The sequence below is a fragment of the Oncorhynchus nerka genome, unplaced genomic scaffold (genome assembly GCF_034236695.1).
Source record: "Oncorhynchus nerka isolate Pitt River unplaced genomic scaffold, Oner_Uvic_2.0 unplaced_scaffold_801, whole genome shotgun sequence".
In the NCBI taxonomy this organism is placed as follows: domain Eukaryota; kingdom Metazoa; phylum Chordata; class Actinopteri; order Salmoniformes; family Salmonidae; genus Oncorhynchus; species Oncorhynchus nerka.
Window position 1 is genome coordinate 47,312 of NW_027040446.1, and position 20,751 is coordinate 68,062.

The 20,751-nt window shown below is 46.4% G+C and overlaps 1 protein-coding gene across 1 annotated transcript in view; it reads left to right on the forward strand.

Annotated features, from left to right (window-relative positions):
* Positions 1 to 8,939: 8,939 nt before the first annotated feature.
* The window catches only part of LOC115120627 (glypican-3), a 136,338-nt gene continuing 124,526 nt past the window's right edge, over positions 8,940 to 20,751 (forward strand). Inside the window, exon 1 of the mRNA XM_065016882.1 lies at positions 8,940 to 9,388. Coding sequence (XP_064872954.1) covers positions 9,172 to 9,388 — 217 coding nt within the window. The 5' untranslated portion in view covers positions 8,940 to 9,171. The remainder of the gene's footprint in view (positions 9,389 to 20,751) is intronic.

The window sequence follows — 20,751 nt, forward strand, 5'->3', positions numbered from 1 at the left end:
AAGTGGTTAGTCAGAAAGGATGTTGTTGAAAGCCCTTGGTAAGTGGTTAGTCAGAAAGGATGTTGTTGAAAGCCCTTGGTAAGTGGTTAGTCAGAAAGGATGTTGTTGAAAGCCCTTGGTAAGTGGTTAGTCAGAAAGGATGTTGTTAGTCAGAAAGCCCTTGGTTGGTTAGTCAGAAAGGATGTTGTTGGTTAGTCAGAAAGGATGTTGTTGAAAGCCCTTTGGTAAGTGGTCAGAAAGGATGTTGTGGTTAGTCAGAAAGGATGTTGTTGAAAGCCCTTGGTAAGTGGTTAGTCAGAAAGGATGTTGTTGAAAGCCCTTGGTGTGGTTAGTCAGAAAGGATGTTGTTGAAAGCCCTTTTGGTTGGTAAGTGGTTAGTCAGAAAGGATGTTGTTGAAAGCCAGCTTGGTAAGTGGTTAGTCAGAAAGGATGTTGCCCTTGAAAGCCCTTTGCAAGTGGTTAGTCAGAAAGGATGTTGTTGAAAGCCCTTGGTAAGTGGTTAGTCAGAAAGGATGTTGTTGAAAGCCCTTGGTAAGTGGTTAGTCAGAAAGGATGTTGTTGAAAGCCCTTGGTAAGTGGTTAGTCAGAAAGGATGTTGTTGAAAGCCCTTGGTAAGTGGTTAGTCAGAAAGGATGTTGGTTTGAAAGCCCTTGGTAAGTGGTTAGTCAGAAAGGATGTTGTTGAAAGCCCTTGTAAGTGGTTAGTCAGAAAGGATGTTGTTGAAAGCCCTTGGTAAGTGGTTAGTCAGAAAGGATGTTGTTGAAAGCCCTTGGTAAGTGGTTAGTCAGAAAGGATGTTGTTGAAAGCCCTTGGTAAGTGGTTAGTCAGAAAGGATGTTGTTGAAAGCCCTTGTAAGTGGTTAGTCAGAAAGGATGTTGTTGAAAGCCCTTGGTAAGTGGTTAGTCAGAAAGGATGTTGTTGAAAGCCCTTGGTAAGTGGTTAGTCAGAAAGGATGTTGTTGAAAGTGGTTATCCCTTGGTAAGTGGTTAGTCAGAAAGGATGTTGTTGAAAGCCCTTGGTAAGTGGTTAGTCAGAAAGGATGTTGTTGAAAGCCCTTGGTAAGTGGTTAGTCAGAAAGGATGTTGTTGAAAGCCCCTTGGTAAGTGGTTAGTCAGAAAGGATGTTGTTGAAAGCCCTTGGTAAGTGGTTTCAGAAAGGATGTTGTTGAAAGCCCTTGGTAAGTGGTTAGTCAGAAAGGATGTTGTTGAAAGCCCTTGGTAAGTGGTTAGTCAGAAAGGATGTTGTTGAAAGCCCTTGGTAAGTGGTTAGTCAGAAAGGATGTTGTTGAAAGCCCTTGGTAAGTGGTTAGTCAGAAAGGATGTTGTTGAAAGCCCTTGGTAAGTGGTTAGTCAGAAAGGATGTTGTTGAAAGCCCTTGGTAAGTGGTTAGTCAGAAAGGATGTTGTTGAAAGCCCTTGGTAAGTGGTTAGTCAGAAAGGATGTTGTTGAAAGCCCTTGGTAAGTGGTTAGTCAGAAAGGATGTTGTTGAAAGCCCTTTTGTTAGTCAGAAAGGATGCTGGAAATGATGGCGAAAGGTGGTCTTGGTATGGTTACAGAAAGGATGTTGTTGGCCTCAGCGGTTAGTCAGAAAGGATGTTGTTGAAAGTAAGTGCTGGATGACAGTATACATGATGCTTTCAGATCCATCAGTCACCCAGGTTCTAGACTGCTCTCTGCTACCGGAGGGCCAAGCGGTACCGGAGGGCCCAAGTCTAGGTTAGTCAGAAAGGATGTTGTTGAAAGCCCTTGGTAAGTGCTGGATGATGGCGAGGTGGTCTATATACAGGCCTCAGCAAGTACCTTGACACAGTATCATGATGCTTTCAGATCCATCAGTCACCCAGGTTCTAGACTGCTCTCTCTGCTACCGGAGGGCCAAGCGGTACCGGAGGGCCCAAGTCTAGGACCAAAAGGCTCCTCAACAGCTTCTACCCCCCCCAATTCATCAGACTGCTGAAGAATTCATCAAATGGCCACCGGACAACTTGCATTGCACTTCCTTTTGTTCACTGCTGCTACTCGCTGACTATCTGCATAGATACTACACTATCTGCATAGATACTACACTATCTGCATAGATACTACACTATCTGCATAGATACTACACTATCTGCATAGATACTACACTATCTGCATAGATACTACCACCTATATGTACACATGACCTCAACTAACCTGTACTCCTACTCACTGACTATCTGCATAGATACTACCACCTATATGTACACATGACCTCAACTAACCTGTACCCCTACTCACTGACTATCTGCATAGATACTACCATCTATATGTACACATGACCTCAACTAACATGTACCCCTGTATATAGCCTCCACATTGACTCTGTACTGGTACCCCCCTGTATATAGCCTCCACATTGACTCTGTACCGGGTACCCCTGTATATAGCCTCCATATTGACTCTGTACCGGTACCCCTGTATATAGCCTCCACATTGACTCTGTACTGGTACCCCCTGTATATAGCCTCCACATTGACTCTGTACCGGTACCCCCTGTATATAGCCTCCATATTGACTCTGTACCGGTACCCCTGTATATAGCCTCCACATTGACTCTGTACCGGTACCCCTGTATATAGCCTCCACATTGACTCTGTACCGGTACACCCTGTATATAGCCTCCACATTGACTCTGTACCGGTACCCCCTGTATATAGCCTCCACATTGACTCTGTACCGGTACCCCCTGTATATACACTTTTATGTACAACTCCCTGCGTGTTACAGTCTTCGCTCACAGTCTGCTGTCCCTGTCTGTTCTCTACTGACCTGATCAGTCACTCATTACAGTCTTCGTTCACAGTCTCTGCTGTCCTCGTCTGTTTCTAAGACTCAGATGGACAACACTATGATAGACATTAAAAGGGGAGTTGGTGTCCTCGTCTGTTTCTAAGACTCTGATCCACAACACTGTGATAGACATTAAAAGGGGAGTTGGTGTCCTCGTCTGTTTCTAAGACTCTGATGGACAACACTGTGATAGACATTAAAAGGGGAGTTGGTGTCCTCGTCTGTTTCTAAGACTCTGATGGACAACACTGTGATAGACATTAAAAGGGGAGTTGGTGTCCTCGTCTGTTTCTAAGACTCTGATGGACATTAAAAGGGGAGTTGGTGTCCTCGTCTGTTTCTAAGACTCTGATCGACAACACTGTGATAGACATTAAAAGGGGAGTTGGTGTCCTCGTCTGTTTCTAAGACTGATGGACAACACTGTGATAGACATTAAAAGGGGAGTTGGTGTCCTCGTCTGTTTCTAAGACTGATCCACAACACTGTGATAGACATTAAAAGGGGAGTTGGTGTCCTCGTCTGTTTCTAAGACTCTGATGGACAACACTGTGATAGACATTAAAAGGGGAGTTGGTGTCCTCGTCTGTTTCTAAGACTGATGGACAACACTGTGATAGACATTAAAAGGGGAGTTGGTGTCCTCGTCTGTTTCTAAGACTCTGATGGACATTAAAAGGGGAGTTGGTGTCCTCGTCTGTTTCTAAGACTCTGATCGACAACACTGTGATAGACATTAAAAGGGGAGTTGGTGTCCCTCGTCTGTTTCTAAGACTGATGGACAACACTGTGATAGACATTAAAAGGGGGAGTTGGTGTCCTCGTCTGTTTCTAAGACTCTGATGGACATTAAAAGGGGAGTTGGTGTCCTCGTCTGTTTCTAAGACTCTGATCGACAACACTGTGATAGACATTAAAAGGGGGAGTTGGTGTCCTCGTCTGTTTCTAAGACTGATGGACAACACTGTGATAGACATTAAAAGGGGAGTTGGTGTCCTCGTCTGTTTCTAAGACTCTGATCCACAACACTGTGATAGACATTAAAAGGGGAGTTGGTGTCCTCGTCTGTTTCTAAGACTCTGATGGACAACACTGTGATAGACATTAAAAGGGGAGTTGGTGTCCTCGTCTGTTTCTAAGACTGATGGACAACACTGTGATAGACATTAAAAGGGGAGTTGGTGTCCTCGTCTGTTTCTAAGACTCTGATGGACATTAAAAGGGGAGTTGGTGTCCTCGTCTGTTTCTAAGACTCTGATCGACAACACTGTGATAGACATTAAAAGGGGAGTTGGTGTCCTCGTCTGTTTCTAAGACTGATGGACAACACTGTGATAGACATTAAAAGGGGAGTTGGTGTCCTCGTCTGTTTCTAAGACTCTGATCCACAACACTGTGATAGACATTAAAAGGGGAGTTGGTGTCCTCGTCTGTTTCTAAGACTCTGATCCACAACACTGTGATAGACATTAAAAGGGGAGTTGGTGTCCTCGTCTGTTTCTAAGACTCTGATGGACAACACTGTGATAGACATTAAAAGGGGAGATGGTGTCCTCGTCTGTTTCTAAGACTCTGATCGACAACACTGTGATAGACATTAAAAGGGGAGTTGGTGTCCTCGTCTGTTTCTAAGACTCTGATGGACAACACTGTGATAGACATTAAAAGGGGAGTTGGTGTCCTCGTCTGTTTCTAAGACTCTGATCCACAACACTGTGATAGACATTAAAAGGGGAGTTGGTGTCCTCGTCTGATTCTAAGACTCTGATGGACAACACTGTGATAGACATTAAAAGGGGAGTTGGTGTCCTTGTCTGTTTCTAAGACTGATCGACAACACTGTGATAGACATTAAAAGGGGAGTTGGTGTCCTCGCCTGTTTCTAAGACTCTGATGGACATTAAAAGGGGAGTTGGTGTCCTCGTCTGTTTCTAAGACTGATCGACAACACTGTGATAGACATTAAAAGGGGAGTTGGTGTCCTCGCCTGTTTCTAAGACTCTGATGGACATTAAAGGGGAGTTGGTGTCCTCGTCTGTTTCTAAGACTGATCGACAACACTGTGATAGACATTAAAAGGGGAGTTGGTGTCCTCGCCTGTTTCTAAGACTGATGGACATTAAAAGGGGAGTTGGTGTCCTCGTCTGTTTCTAAGACTCTGATGGACATTAAAAGGGGAGTTGGTGTCCTCGCCTGTTTCTAAGACTCTGATCGACATTAAAAGGGGAGTTGGTGTCCTCGTCTGTTTCTAAGACTCTGATGGACAACACTGTGATAGACATTAAAAGGGGAGTTGGTGTCCTCGCCTGTTTCTAAGACTCTGATCGACAACACTGTGATAGTCATTAAAAGGGGAGTTGGTGTCCTCGCCTGTTTCTAAGACTCTGATGGACAACACTGTGATAGACATTAAAAGGGGAGTTGGTGTCCTCGTCTGTTTCTAAGACTGATGGACAACACTGTGATAGACATTAAAAGGGGAGTTGGTGTCCTCGTCTGTTTCTAAGACTCTGATCCACAACACTGTGATAGACATTAAAAGGGGAGTTGGTGTCCTCGTCTGTTTCTAAGACTCTGATCCACAACACTGTGATAGACATTAAAAGGGGAGTTGGTGTCCTCGTCTGTTTCTAAGACTCTGATCCACAACACTGTGATAGACATTAAAAGGGGAGTTGGTGTCCTCGTCTGTTTCTAAGACTCTGATGGACAACACTGTGATAGACATTAAAAGGGGAGATGGTGTCCTCGTCTGTTTCTAAGACTCTGATCGACAACACTGTGATAGACATTAAAAGGGGAGTTGGTGTCCTCGTCTGTTTCTAAGACTCTGATGGACAACACTGTGATAGACATTAAAAGGGGAGTTGGTGTCCTCGTCTGTTTCTAAGACTCTGATCCACAACACTGTGATAGACATTAAAAGGGGAGTTGGTGTCCTCGTCTGTTTCTAAGTCTCTGATGGACAACACTGTGATAGACATTAAAAGGGGAGTTGGTGTCCTTGTCTGTTTCTAAGACTGATCGACAACACTGTGATAGACATTAAAAGGGGAGTTGGTGTCCTCGCCTGTTTCTAAGACTCTGATGGACATTAAAGGGGAGTTGGTGTCCTCGTCTGTTTCTAAGACTGATCGACAACACTGTGATAGACATTAAAAGGGGAGTTGGTGTCCTCGCCTGTTTCTAAGACTCTGATGGACATTAAAAGGGGAGTTGGTGTCCTCGTCTGTTTCTAAGACTGATCGACAACACTGTGATAGACATTAAAAGGGGAGTTGGTGTCCTCGCCTGTTTCTAAGACTGATGGACATTAAAAGGGGAGTTGGTGTCCTCGTCTGTTTCTAAGACTCTGATGGACATTAAAAGGGGAGTTGGTGTCCTCGCCTGTTTCTAAGACTCTGATCGACATTAAAAGGGGAGTTGGTGTCCTCGTCTGTTTCTAAGACTCTGATGGACAACACTGTGATAGACATTAAAAGGGGAGTTGGTGTCCTCGCCTGTTTCTAAGACTCTGATCGACAACACTGTGATAGTCATTAAAAGGGGAGTTGGTGTCCTCGCCTGTTTCTAAGACTCTGATGGACATTAAAAGGGGAGTTGGTGTCCTCGTCTGTTTCTAAGACTGATGGACAACACTGTGATAGACATTAAAAGGGGAGTTGGTGTCCTCGTCTGTTTCTAAGACTCTGATGGACAACACTGTTTGTGATAGCTGCAGTTGTTTCTAATCTTTAATTGTATCTGTAACTTGTGACATTGTGTGTATTTAGTATGTTACTGTAAAACTGTATGTACACGCTGCTATTCTCACGTTTTGTCTTGCCAGGTCGCCCTGCAAAATAATATTTTTTTTTTAACCTCAATGGGTCTTACCTGGTTAAATAAAATAGTAAAATAATAAAATGGTAAAATAATAAAATAATAAAATAGTAAAATAGTAAAATAGTAAAATAATAAAATAATAAAATAATAAAATAGTAAAATAATAAAAATAAAAAGTAAAATAATAAAATAGTAAAATAATAAAATAGTAAAATAGTAAAATAATAAAATAGTAAAATAATAAAATAGTAAAATAATAAAATAATAAAATAGTAAAATAATAAAATAGTAAAATAATAAAATAGTAAAATAGTAAAATAATAATTTCTATACATTCTGTTTTGTAAAGTATGTATTTTTATATCAAGTGTTGATAAAAAACGAAGGTTCCCTTCGCCCAGTAGATGTCTTTCGAGTTCAGCATCACTGCCTCTTAGCGGGAATCACCTGTGGATAATTTACAGAATCACCTGTGGGTTAGGGTTAGTAACCTGTGGGTAATTTACAGAATCACCTGTGGGTAATTTACAGAATCACCTGGGGGTAATTTACAGAATCACCTGTGGGTAGTTTACAGAATCACCTGTGGGTAGTTTACAGAATCACCTGTGGGTAGTTTACAGAATCAACGGTGGGTAGTTTACAGAATCACCTGTGGGTAATTTACAGAATCACCTGTGGGTAATTTACATAATCACCTGGGGATAATTTACAGAATCACCTGTGGGTAGTTTACAGAGTCACCTGTGGGTAATTTACAGTATCACCTGTGGGTAATTTACAGAATCACCTGGGGATAATTTACAGAATCACCTGTGGGTAGTTTACAGAGTCACCTGTGGGTAATTTACAGTATCACCTGTGGGTAATTTACAGAATCACCTGGGGATAATTTACAGAATCACCTGTGGGTAGTTTACAGAGTCACCTGTGGGTAGTTTACAGAGTCACCTGTGGATAATTTACAGAGTCACCTGTGGATAATTTACAGAATCACCTGTGGGTAGTTTACAGAATCACCTGTGGGTAGTTTACAGAATCACCTGTGGGTAGTTTACAGAATCACCTGTGGGTAGTTTACAGAATCACCTGTGGGTAGTTTACAGAATCACCTGTGGGTAGTTAACAGAATCACCTGTGGGTAGTTTACAGAATCACCTGTGGGTAGTTTACAGAATCACCTGTGGGTAGTTTACAGAATCACCTGTGGGTAGTTTACAGAATCACCTGTGGGTAATTTACAGAATCACCTGTGGGTAATTTACAGAATCACCTGTGGGTAATTTACAGAATCACCTGTGGGTAATTTACAGAATCACCTGTGGGTAGTTTACAGAATCACCTGTGGGTAGTTTACAGAATCACCTGTGGGTAGTTTACAGAATCACCTGTGGGTAGTTTACAGAATCACCTGTGGATAATTTACAGAATCACCTGTGGGTAGTTTACAGAATCACCTGGGGATAATTTACAGAATCACCAGGGGATAATTTACAGAATCACCTGTGGGTAGTTTACAGAGTCACCTGTGGGTAGTTTACAAAGTCACCTGTGGATAATTTACAGAATCACCTGTGGGTAGTTAACAGAATCACCTGTGGGTAGTTTACAGAATCACCTGTGGGTAGTTTACAGAATCACCTGTGGGTAGTTTACAGAATCACCTGTGGGTAGTTTACAGAATCACCTGTGGGTAGTTTACAGAATCACCTGTGGGTAGTTTACAGAATCACCTGTGGGTAGTTTACAGAATCACCTGTGGGTAGTTTACAGAATCACCTGTGGGTAGTTTACAGAATCACCTGTGGGTAGTTAACAGAATCACCTGTGGGTAGTTAACAGAATCACCTGTGGGTAGTTTACAGAATCACCTGTGGGTAGTTTACAGAATCACCTGTGGGTAGTTTACAGAATCACCTGGGGATAATTTACAGAATCACCTGTGGGTAGTTTACAGAATCACCTGTGGGTAGTTTACAGAATCACCTGTGGGTAGTTTACAGAATCACCTGTGGGTAGTTTACAGAATCACCTGTGCGTAATTTGGACACCATAACGCTCATACCTATGGCCAAAAAGGCGTTTAGTTGGCCGATGGAACTCGATAGAAACGGTCTCATCCATAGCTTTGTACCAAACGGTTTGTTGCATTGTAACGTATAGCCATGCTGTAGTAGACTATAATACTAATTGTTTTGGAGATGTTTTAGGCCGCCGCTCCGAGGTTTGTCCACGAGATGGCGCTGCAACCCACTGTTGGTTGTAGAGTTCTCCAGTGGTCTCCTCAGGTATGGTTCCGCCCATTTCTCTCATTCCCTTGACGGCTCCAGTCGCGCCAAGTTGCTCAACACGCTGCGGTTGAGTTCTTCTACAGTCCCATGACTCTTTCAACGACTCCTGTTGTAACTTCATTCAGGATTTGATTGTTTTTTAGAACGTTTAAAGGCAACTTTTCCATCATTGAAAAGTACCGTCGCAGATCCAGGAACCTTGGAAATGTGGATGTTGTGATCGAAGGAATGGCGGTCTGTTAGGAATGTTCATAACTTTAATATTAGATAGGGGGCTTTTTTTGAGTAACATCAACCTGGATTTGAAAACGGGACTAAAACAAAAGATGCTGTGTTGTTTGTTTGTTGCTGCTTGTGTTGGGCTGATTTCGGGTAGTCTAACGAGCTGTGATGAAGTGCGCAAAGTTTTTCAGCTGCGGCAGATTGGACCAGTGAAATCACTGCCCGAGAGACCGAGAGAAGGTAGGCCTACGGTAGTTGTATACATTATAAATGGATCAGTATATCTGCACGTTTCTTCACCATTTCTATAACAGGGTTACCAAAGTAATTCAATCATACATGACTGGGGTTGTTGAACCATGGCAAACTGCCGTAGCCTGTATTCTGTAGATGTATGGCACGCTGCCGTAGCCTGTATTCTGTAGATGTATGGCACACTGCCGTAGCCTGTATTCTGTAGATGTATGGCACACTGCCGTAGCCTGTATTCTGTAGATGTATGGCACACTGCCTTATTCTGTAGATGTATGGCAAACTGCCGTAGCCTGTATTCTGTAGATGTATGGCACACTGCCGTAGCCTGTATTCTGTAGATGTATGGCACACTGCCGTAGCCTGTATTCTGTAGATGTATGGCACGCTGCCGTAGCCTGTATTCTGTAGATGTATGGCACGCTGCCGTAGCCTGTATTCTGTAGATGTATGGCACACTGCCGTAGCCTGTATTCTGTAGATGTATGGCCAACCCGCCTTAGCCTGTATTCTGTAGATGTATGGCACACTGCCGTAGCCTGTATTCTGTAGATGTATGGCACACTGCCTTAGCCTGTATTCTGTAGATGAATGGCACACTGCCGTAGCCTGTATTCTGTAGATGTATGGCACACTGCCGTAGCCTGTATTCTGTAGATCTATGGCAAACTGCCGTAGCCTGTATTCTGTAGATGTATGGCACACTGCCGTAGCCTGTATTCTGTAGATGTATGGCACACTGCCGTAGCCTGTATTCTGTAGATCTATGGCATACTGCCGTAGCCTGTATTCTGTAGATGTATGGCACACTGCCGTAGCCTGTATTCTGTAGATCTATGGCATACTGCCGTAGCCTGTATTCTGTAGATGTATGGCACACTGCCTTAGCCTGTATTCTGTAGATGTATGGCACACTGCCGTAGCCTGTATTCTGTAGATGTATGGCACACTGCCGTAGCCTGTATTCTGTAGATGTATGGCACACTGCCGTAGCCTGTATTCTGTAGATGTATGGCACACTGCCGTAGCCTGTATTCTGTAGATGTATGGCACACTGCCGTAGCCTGTATTCTGTAGATGTATGGCACACTGCCGTAGCCTGTATTCTGTAGATCTATGGCAAACTGCCGTAGCCTGTATTCTGTAGATGTATGGCACACTGCCGTAGCCTGTATTCTGTAGATGTATGGCACACTGCCGTAGCCTGTATTCTGTAGATGTATGGCACACTGCCGTAGCCTGTATTCTGTAGATGTATGGCACGCTGCCGTAGCCTGTATTCTGTAGATGTATGGCACGCTGCCGTAGCCTGTATTCTGTAGATGTATGGCACGCTGCCGTAGCCTGTATTCTGTAGATCTATGGCACGCTGCCGTAGCCTGTATTCTGTAGATGAATGGCACGCTGCCGTAGCCTGTATTCTATAGATGTATGGCACGCTGCCGTAGACTGTATTCTGTAGATGTATGGCACGCTGCCGTAGCCTGTATTCTGTAGATGAATGGCACGCTGCCGTAGCCTGTATTCTATAGATGTATGGCACGCTGCCGTAGACTGTATTCTGTAGATGTATGGCACGCTGCCGTAGACTGTATTCTGTAGATGTATGGCACACTGCCGTAGCCTGTATTCTGTAGATGTATGGCCAACTGCCGTAGCCTGTATTCTGTAGATGTATGGCACACTGCCTTAGCCTGTATTCTGTAGATCTATGGCACACTGCCGTAGCCTGTATTCTGTAGATGTATGGCACACTGCCGTAGCCTGTATTCTGTAGATGTATGGCACACTGCCGTAGCCTGTATTCTGTAGATGTATGGCATTGATGATTTAGTATATGACATTTTTCCTAACTGTATTGGTTTCCATGACTACGTGTTCTCCATCCCCTTGGTTTCCTAACGGTTATAATTAACCGGGTGGTTCGAGACCTGAACGCCGATTGGCTGAAGTACCACGGGTATTACAAAATATATTTAATAATTTAATTTAATAATAATACAAAATATATTTATGTTACACGTCTCTAATTACGTTGGTAACTAGTTTATAATTGTAATAAGGCACCTCTGGGGTATATAACCAATATACCATGGCTAAGGGCTGTATCCAGGCACCTCTGGGGTATATAACCAATATACCATGGCTAAGGGCTGTATCCAGGCACCTCTGGGGTATATAACCAATATACCATGGCTAAGGGCTGTGTCCAGGCACCTCTGGGGTATATAACCAATATACCACAGCTAAGGGCTGTGTCCAGGCACCTCTGGGGTATATAACCAATATACCATGGCTAAGGGCTGTATCCAGGCACCTCTGGGGTATATAACCAATATACCACAGCTAAGGGCTGTGTCCAGGCACCTCTGGGGTATATAACCAATATACCATGGCTAAGGGCTGTGTCCAGGCACCTCTGGGGTATGGGGTATATAACCAATATACCACGGCTAAGGGCTGCGTCCAGGCACCTCTGGGGTATATAACCAATATACCATGGCTAAGGGCTGTGTCCAGGCACCTCTGGGGTATATAACCAATATACCATGGCTAAGGGCTGTGTCCAGGCACCTCTGGGGTATATAACCAATATACCACAGCTAAGGGCTGTGTCCAGGCACCTCTGGGGTATATAACCAATATACCACAGCTAAGGGCTGTATCCAGGCACCTCTGGGGTATATAACCAATATACCATGGCTAAGGGCTGTGTCCAGGCACCTCTGGGGTATATAACCAATATACCACAGCTAAGGGCTGTGTCCAGGCACCTCTGGGGTATATAACCAATATACCACAGCTAAGGGCTGTGTCCAGGCACCTCTGGGGTATATAACCAATATACCACAGCTAAGGGCTGTGTCCAGGCACCTCTGGGGTATATAACCAATATACCACAGCTAAGGGCTGTATCCAGGCACCTCTGGGGTATGGGGTATATAATCAATATACCACAGCTAAGGGCTGTGTCCAGGCACCTCTGGGGTATGGGGTATATAACCAATATACCACAGCTAAGGGCTGTATCCAGGCACCTCTGGGGTATATAACCAATATACCACAGCTAAGGGCTGTGTCCAGGCACCTCTGGGGTATATAACCAATATACCACAGCTAAGGGCTGCGTCCAGGCACCTCTGTGGTATATAACCAATATACCACGGCTAAGGGCTGTGTCCAGGCACCTCTGGGGTATATAACCAATATACCATGGCTAAGGGCTGTGTCCAGGCACCTCTGGGGTATGGGGTATATAACCAATATACCACAGCTAAGGGCTGCGTCCAGGCACCTCTGGGGTATATAACCAATATACCACAGCTAAGGGCTGTGTCCAGGCACCTCTGGGGTATATAACCAATATACCACAGCTAAGGGCTGTGTCCAGGCACCTCTGGGGTATATAACCAATATACCACAGCTAAGGGCTGTGTCCAGGCACCTCTGGGGTATATAACCAATATACCACAGCTAAGGGCTGTGTCCAGGCACCTCTGGGGTATATAACCAATATACCACAGCTAAGGGCTGTGTCCAGGCACCTCTGGGGTATGGGGTATATAATCAATATACCACGGCTAAGGGCTGTGTCCAGGCACCTCTGGGGTATGGGGTATATAACCAATATACCATGGCTAAGGGCTGTGTCCAGGCACCTCTGGGGTATGGGGTATATAACCAATATACCATGGCTAAGGGCTGTGTCCAGGCACCTCTGGGGTATGGGGTATATAATCAATATACCACAGCTAAGGGCTGTGTCCAGGCACCTCTGGGGTATGGGGTATATAACCAATATACCACAGCTAAGGGCTGTGTCCAGGCACCTCTGGGGTATATAACCAATATACATTTACCACAGCTAAGGGCTGTGTCCAGGCACCTCTGGGGTATATAACCAATATACCATGGCTAAGGGCTGTATCCAGGCACCTCTGGGGTATATAACCAATATACCACAGCTAAGGGCTGTATCCAGGCACCTCTTGGGTATGGGGTATATAACCAATATACCACAGCTAAGGGCTGTATCCAGGCACCTCTGGGGTATGGGGTATATAACCAATATACCACAGCTAAGGGCTGTATCCAGGCACCTCTGGGGTATATAACCAATATACCACAGCTAAGGGCTGTATCCAGGCACCTCTGGGGTATATAACCAATATACCACAGCTAAGGGCTGTATCCAGGCACCTCTGGGGTATGGGGTATATAACCAATATACCACAGCTAAGGGCTGTATCCAGGCACCTCTGGGGTATGGGGTATATAACCAATATACCACAGCTAAGGGCTGCGTCCAGGCACCTCTGGGGTATATAACCAATATACCACAGCTAAGGGCTGTGTCCAGGCACCTCTGGGGTATATAACCAATATACCACAGCTAAGGGCTGTGTCCAGGCACCTCTGGGGTATATAACCAATATACCACAGCTAAGGGCTGTGTCCAGGCACCTCTGGGGTATATAACCAATATACCACAGCTAAGGGCTGTGTCCAGGCACCTCTGGGGTATGGGGTATATAACCAATATACCACGGCTAAGGGCTGTGTCCAGGCACCTCTGGGGTATGGGGTATATAACCAATATACCATGGCTAAGGGCTGTGTCCAGGCACCTCTGGGGTATGGGGTATATAACCAATATACCATGGCTAAGGGCTGTGTCCAGGCACCTCTGGGGTATGGGGTATATAACCAATATACCACAGCTAAGGGCTGTGTCCAGGCACCTCTGGGGTATGGGGTATATAACCAATATACCACAGCTAAGGGCTGTGTCCAGGCACCTCTGGGGTATGGGGTATATAACCAATATACCACAGCTAAGGGCTGTATCCAGGCACCTCTGGGGTATATAACCAATATACCACAGCTAAGGGCTGTGTCCAGGCACCTCTGGGGTATATAACCAATATACCATGGCTAAGGGCTGTATCCAGGCACCTCTGGGGTATATAACCAATATACCACAGCTAAGGGCTGTATCCAGGCACCTCTGGGGTATGGGGTATATAACCAATATACCACAGCTAAGGGCTGTATCCAGGCACCTCTGGGGTATGGGGTATATAACCAATATACCACAGCTAAGGGCTGCGTCCAGGCACCTCTGGGGTATATAACCAATATACCACAGCTAAGGGCTGTATCCAGGCACCTCTGGGGTATATAACCAATATACCACAGCTAAGGGCTGTATCCAGGCACCTCTGGGGTATGGGGTATATAACCAATATACCACAGCTAAGGGCTGTATCCAGGCACCTCTGGGGTATGGGGTATATAACCAATATACCACGGCTAAGGGCTGTATCCAGGCACCTCTGGGGTATATAACCAATATACCACAGCTAAGGGCTGTATCCAGGCACCTCTGGGGTATATAACCAATATACCACGGCTAAGGGCTGTGTCCAGGCACCTCTGGGGTATATGACCAATATACCATGGCTAAGGGCTGTATCCAGGCACCTCTGGGGTATGGGGTATATAACCAATATACCACAGCTAAGGGCTGTGTCCAGGCACCTCTGGGGTATATAACCAATATACCACAGCTAAGGGCTGTGTCCAGGCACCTCTGGGGTATGTGGTATATGACCAAATATACCACAGCTAAGGGCTGTATCCAGGCACCTCTGTGGTATGTGGTATATGACCAATATACCACAGCTAAGGGCTGTGTCCAGGCACCTCTGGGGTATATAACCAATATACCACAGCTAAGGGCTGTATCCAGGCACCTCTGGGGTATATAACCAATATACCACAGCTAAGGGCTGTATCCAGGCACCTCTGGGGTATGGGGTATATAACCAATATACCACAGCTAAGGGCTGTATCCAGGCACCTCTGGGGTATATAACCAATATACCACAGCTAAGGGCTGTATCCAGGCACCTCTGGGGTATATAACCAATATACCACAGCTAAGGGCTGTATCCAGGCACCTCTGGGGTATGGGGTATATAACCAATATACCACAGCTAAGGGCTGTATCCAGGCACCTCTGGGGTATGGGGTATATAACCAATATACCACAGCTAAGGGCTGCGTCCAGGCACCTCTGGGGTATATAACCAATATACCACAGCTAAGGGCTGTGTCCAGGCACCTCTGGGGTATATAACCAATATACCACAGCTAAGGGCTGTGTCCAGGCACCTCTGGGGTATATAACCAATATACCACAGCTAAGGGCTGTGTCCAGGCACCTCTGGGGTATATAATCAATATACCACAGCTAAGGGCTGTGTCCAGGCACCTCTGGGGTATGGGGTATATAACCAATATACCATGGCTAAGGGCTGTGTCCAGGCACCTCTGGGGTATGGGGTATATAACCAATATACCATGGCTAAGGGCTGTGTCCAGGCACCTCTGGGGTATGGGGTATATAACCAATATACCACAGCTAAGGGCTGTGTCCAGGCACCTCTGGGGTATGGGGTATATAACCAATATACCACAGCTAAGGGCTGTGTCCAGGCACCTCTGGGGTATGGGGTATATAACCAATATACCACAGCTAAGGGCTGTATCCAGGCACCTCTGGGGTATATAACCAATATACCACAGCTAAGGGCTGTGTCCAGGCACCTCTGGGGTATATAACCAATATACCATGGCTAAGGGCTGTATCCAGGCACCTCTGGGGTATATAACCAATATACCACAGCTAAGGGCTGTATCCAGGCACCTCTGGGGTATGGGGTATATAACCAATATACCACAGCTAAGGGCTGTATCCAGGCACCTCTGGGGTATGGGGTATATAACCAATATACCACAGTTAATGGCTGCGTCCAGGCACCTCTGGGGTATATAACCAATATACCACAGCTAAGGGCTGTATCCAGGCACCTCTGGGGTATATAACCAATATACCACAGCTAAGGGCTGTATCCAGGCACCTCTGGGGTATGGGGTATATAACCAATATACCACGGCTAAGGGCTGTATCCAGGCACCTCTGGGGTATATAACCAATATACCACAGCTAAGGGCTGTATCCAGGCACCTCTGGGGTATATAACCAATATACCACGGCTAAGGGCTGTGTCCAGGCACCTCTGGGGTATATGACCAATATACCATGGCTAAGGGCTGTATCCAGGCACCTCTGGGGTATGGGGTATATAATCAATATACCACAGCTAAGGGCTGTGTCCAGGCACCTCTGGGGTATATAACCAATATACCACAGCTAAGGGCTGTGTCCAGGCACCTCTGGGGTATGTGGTATATGACCAATATACCACAGCTAAGGGCTGTATCCAGGCACCTCTGGGGTATGTGGTATATGACCAATATACCACAGCTAAGGGCTGTGTCCAGGCACCTCTGGGGTATATAACCAATATACCACAGCTAAGGGCTGTATCCAGGCACCTCTGGGGTATATATAACCAATATACCACAGCTAAGGGCTGTGTCCAGGCACCTCTGGGGTATATATATACCACAGCTAAGGGCTGTATCCAGGCACCTCTGGGGCAGCTGTATCCAGGCACCTCTGGGGTATATAACATAAGAATCCAGGCACCTTAGCTGTGGTATATTGGCCATATACCACATACCCTTGGGCCTTAGTGCTTAAATAAACCCTGTGGGCCTAGGCTGCTATATCTGTGATTCTTTTTGCCTGTTTAGGCTGATTTGTCAGAGTAATGTGAAAGGTACAGGTGGTTATCAGGTTTACCAAGGGAATCCTACTGCTTTTAGACTGTCAAAACGCAGGTTGGTTATCATGGGCTCATAGTGTTGCAGCAGGTGGTTATCATGGGCTCATGGGCTCATAGTGTTGCAGCAGGTGGTTATCATGGGCTCATAGTGTTGCAGTAGGTGGTTATCATGGGCTCATGGGCTCATAGTGTTGCAGCAGGTGGTTATCATGGGCTCATAGTGTTGCAGTAGGTGGTTATCATGGGCTCATGGGCTCATAGTGTTGCAGCAGGTGGTTATCATGGGCTCATAGTGTCGCAGCAGGTGGTTATCATGGGCTCATAGTGTTGCAGCAGGTGGTTATCATGGGGTCATTGGCTCATAGTGTTGCAGCAGGTGGTTATCATGGGGTCATGGGCTCATAGTGTTGCAGCAGGTGGTTATCATGGGCTCATAGTGTTGCAGCAGGTGGTTATCATGGGGTCATGGGCTCATGGGCTCATAGTGTTGCAGTAGGTGGTTATCATGGGCTCATGGGCTCATAGTGTTGCAGCAGGTGGTTATCATGGGGTCATGGGCTCATAGTGTTGTAGCAGGTGGTTATCATGGGGTCATGGGCTCATAGTGTTGCAGCAGGTGGTTATCATGGGGTCATGGGCTCATGGGCTCATAGTGTTGCAGCAGGTGGTTATCATGGGGTCATGGGCTCATGTGCTCATAGTGTTGCAGCAGGTGGTTATCATGGGGTCATGAGCTCATAGTGTTGCAGCAGGTGGTTATCATGGGGTCATGGGCTCATAGTGTTGCAGCAGGTGGTTATCATGTGCTCATAGTGTTGCAGCAGGTGGTTATCATGTGCTCATAGTGTTGCAGCAGGTGGTTATCATGGGCTCATAGTGTTGCAGCAGGTGGTTATCATGGGCTCATAGTGTTGCAGCAGGTGGTTATCATGGGCTCATAGTGTTGCAGCAGGTGGTTATCATGGGGTCATGGGCTCATAGTGTTGCAGCAGGTGGTTATCATGGGCTCATAGTGTTGCAGCAGGTGGTTATCATGGGCTCATAGTGTTGCAGCAGGTGGTTATCATGGGCTCATGGGCTCATAGTGTTGCAGCAGGTGGTTATCATGGGCTCATAGTGTTGCAGCAGGTGGTTATCATGGGGACTCATGGGCTAGTGTTGCAGCAGGTGGTTTATCATGGGCTCATAGTGTTGCAGCAGGTGGTTATCATGGGCTCATAGTGTTGCAGCAGGTGGTTATCATGGGCTCATAGTGTTGCAGCAGGTGGTTATCATGGGCTCATGGGCTCATAGTGTTGCAGCAGGTAGTTATCATGGGGTCATGGGCTCATAGTGTTGCAGCAGGTGGTTATCATGGGCTCATAGTGTTGCAGCAGGTGGTTATCATGGGGTCATGGGCTCATAGTGTTGCAGCAGGTGGTTATCATGGGCTCATAGTGTTGCAGTAGGTGGTTATCATGGGCTCATGGGCTCATAGTGTTGCAGCAGGTGGTTATCATGGGCTCATAGTGTCGCAGCAGGTGGTTATCATGGGCTCATAGTGTTGCAGCAGGTGGTTATCATGGGGTCATGGGCTCATAGTGTTGCAGCAGGTGGTTATCATGGGCTCATAGTGTTGCAGCAGGTGGTTATCATGGGGTCATGGGCTCATATTGTTGCAGCAGGTGGTTATCATGGGCTCATGGGCTCATAGCAGGTGGTTATCATGGGGTCATGGGCTTATAGTGTTGCAGCAGGTGGTTGTCATGGGCTCATAGTGTTGCAGCAGGTGGTTATCATGGGGTCATGGGCTCATGTGCTCATAGTGTTGCAGCAGGTGGTTATCATGGGGTCATGGGCTCATGGGCTCATAGTGTTGCAGCAGGTGGTTATCATGGGCTCATGGGCTCATAGTGTTGCAGCAGGTGGTTATCATGGGGTCATGGGCTCATAGTGTTGCAGCAGGTGGTTATCATGTGCTCATAGTGTTGCAGCAGGTGGTTATCATGGGCTCATGGGCTCATAGTGTTGCAGCAGGTGGTTATCATGGGCTCATAGTGTTGCAGCAGGTGGTTATCATGGGCTCATAGTGTTGCAGCAGGTGGTTATCATGGGCTCATGGGCTCATAGTGTTGCAGCAGGTGGTTATCATGGGCTCATAGTGTTGCAGCAGGTGGTTATCATGGGCTCATAGTGTTGCAGCAGGTGGTTATCATGGGCTCATAGTGTTGCAGCAGGTGGTTATCATGGGCTCATAGTGTTGCAGCAGGTGGTTATCATGGGCTCATAGTGTTGCAGCAGGTGGTTATCATGGGCTCATGGGCTCATAGTGTTGCAGCAGGTGGTTATCATGGGCTCATAGTGTTGCAGCAGGTGGTTATCATGGGCTCATGGGCTCATAGTGTCGCAACAGGTGGTTATCATGGGGTCATGGGCTCATAGTGTTGCAGCAGGTGGTTATCATGGGCTCATAGTGTTGCAGCAGGTGGTTATCATGGGCTCATAGTGTTGCAGCAGGTGGTTATCATGGGCTCATGGGCTCATAGTGTTGCAGCAGGTGGTTATCATGGGCTCATAGTGTTGCAGCAGGTGGTTATCATGGGCTCATAGTGTTGCAGCAGGTGGTTATCATGGGCTCATGGGCTCATAGTGTTGCAGCAGGTGGTTATCATGGGCTCATAGTGTTGCAGCAGGTGGTTATCATGGGCTCATAGTGTTGCAGCAGGTGGTTATCATGGGGGCAGGTGGTTATCATGGGCTCATAGTGTTGCAGCAGGTGGTTATCATGGGCTCATAGTGTTGCAGCAGGTGGTTATCATGGGCTCATGGGCTCATAGTGTTGCAGCAGGTGGTTATCATGGGCTCATGGGCTCATAGTGTTGCAGCAGGTGGTTATCATGGGCTCATAGTGTTGCAGCAGGTGGTTATCATGGGCTCATAGTGTTGCAGCAGGTGGTTATCATGGGCTCATAGTGTTGCAGCAGGTGGTTATCATGGGCTCATAGTGTTGCAGCGGGTGGTTATCATGGGCTCATGGGCTCATGGGCTCATAGTGTTGCAGCAGGTGGTTATCATGGGCTCATGGGCTCATAGTGTTGCAGCAGGTGGTTATCATGGGGTCATGGGCTCATAGTGTTGCAGCAGGTGGTTATCATGGGCTCATAGTGTTGCAGCAGGTGGTTATCATGGGCTCATGGGCTCATAGTGTTGCAGCAGGTGGTTATCATGGGCTCATAGTGTTGCAGCAGGTGGTTATCATGGGCTCATAGTGTTGCAGCAGGTGGTTATCATGGGCTCATAGTGTTGCAGCAGGTGGTTATCATGGGCTCATAGTGTTGCAGCAGGTGGTTATCATGGGCTCATGGGCTCATAGTGTTGCAGCAGGTGGTTATCATGGGCTCATAGTGTTGCAGCATGTGGTTATCATGGGCTCATAGTGTTGCAGCATGTGGTTATCATGGGCTCATAGTGTTGCAGCAGGTGGTTATCATGGGCTCATAGTGTTGCAGCAGGTGGTTATCATGGGCTCATGGGCTCATAGTGTTGCAGCAGGTGGTTATCATGGGCTCATGGGCTCATAGTGTTGCAGCAGGTGGTTATCATGGGCTCATAGTGTTGCAGCAGGTGGTTATCATGGGCTCATGGGCTCATAGTGTCGCAACAGGTGGTTATCAT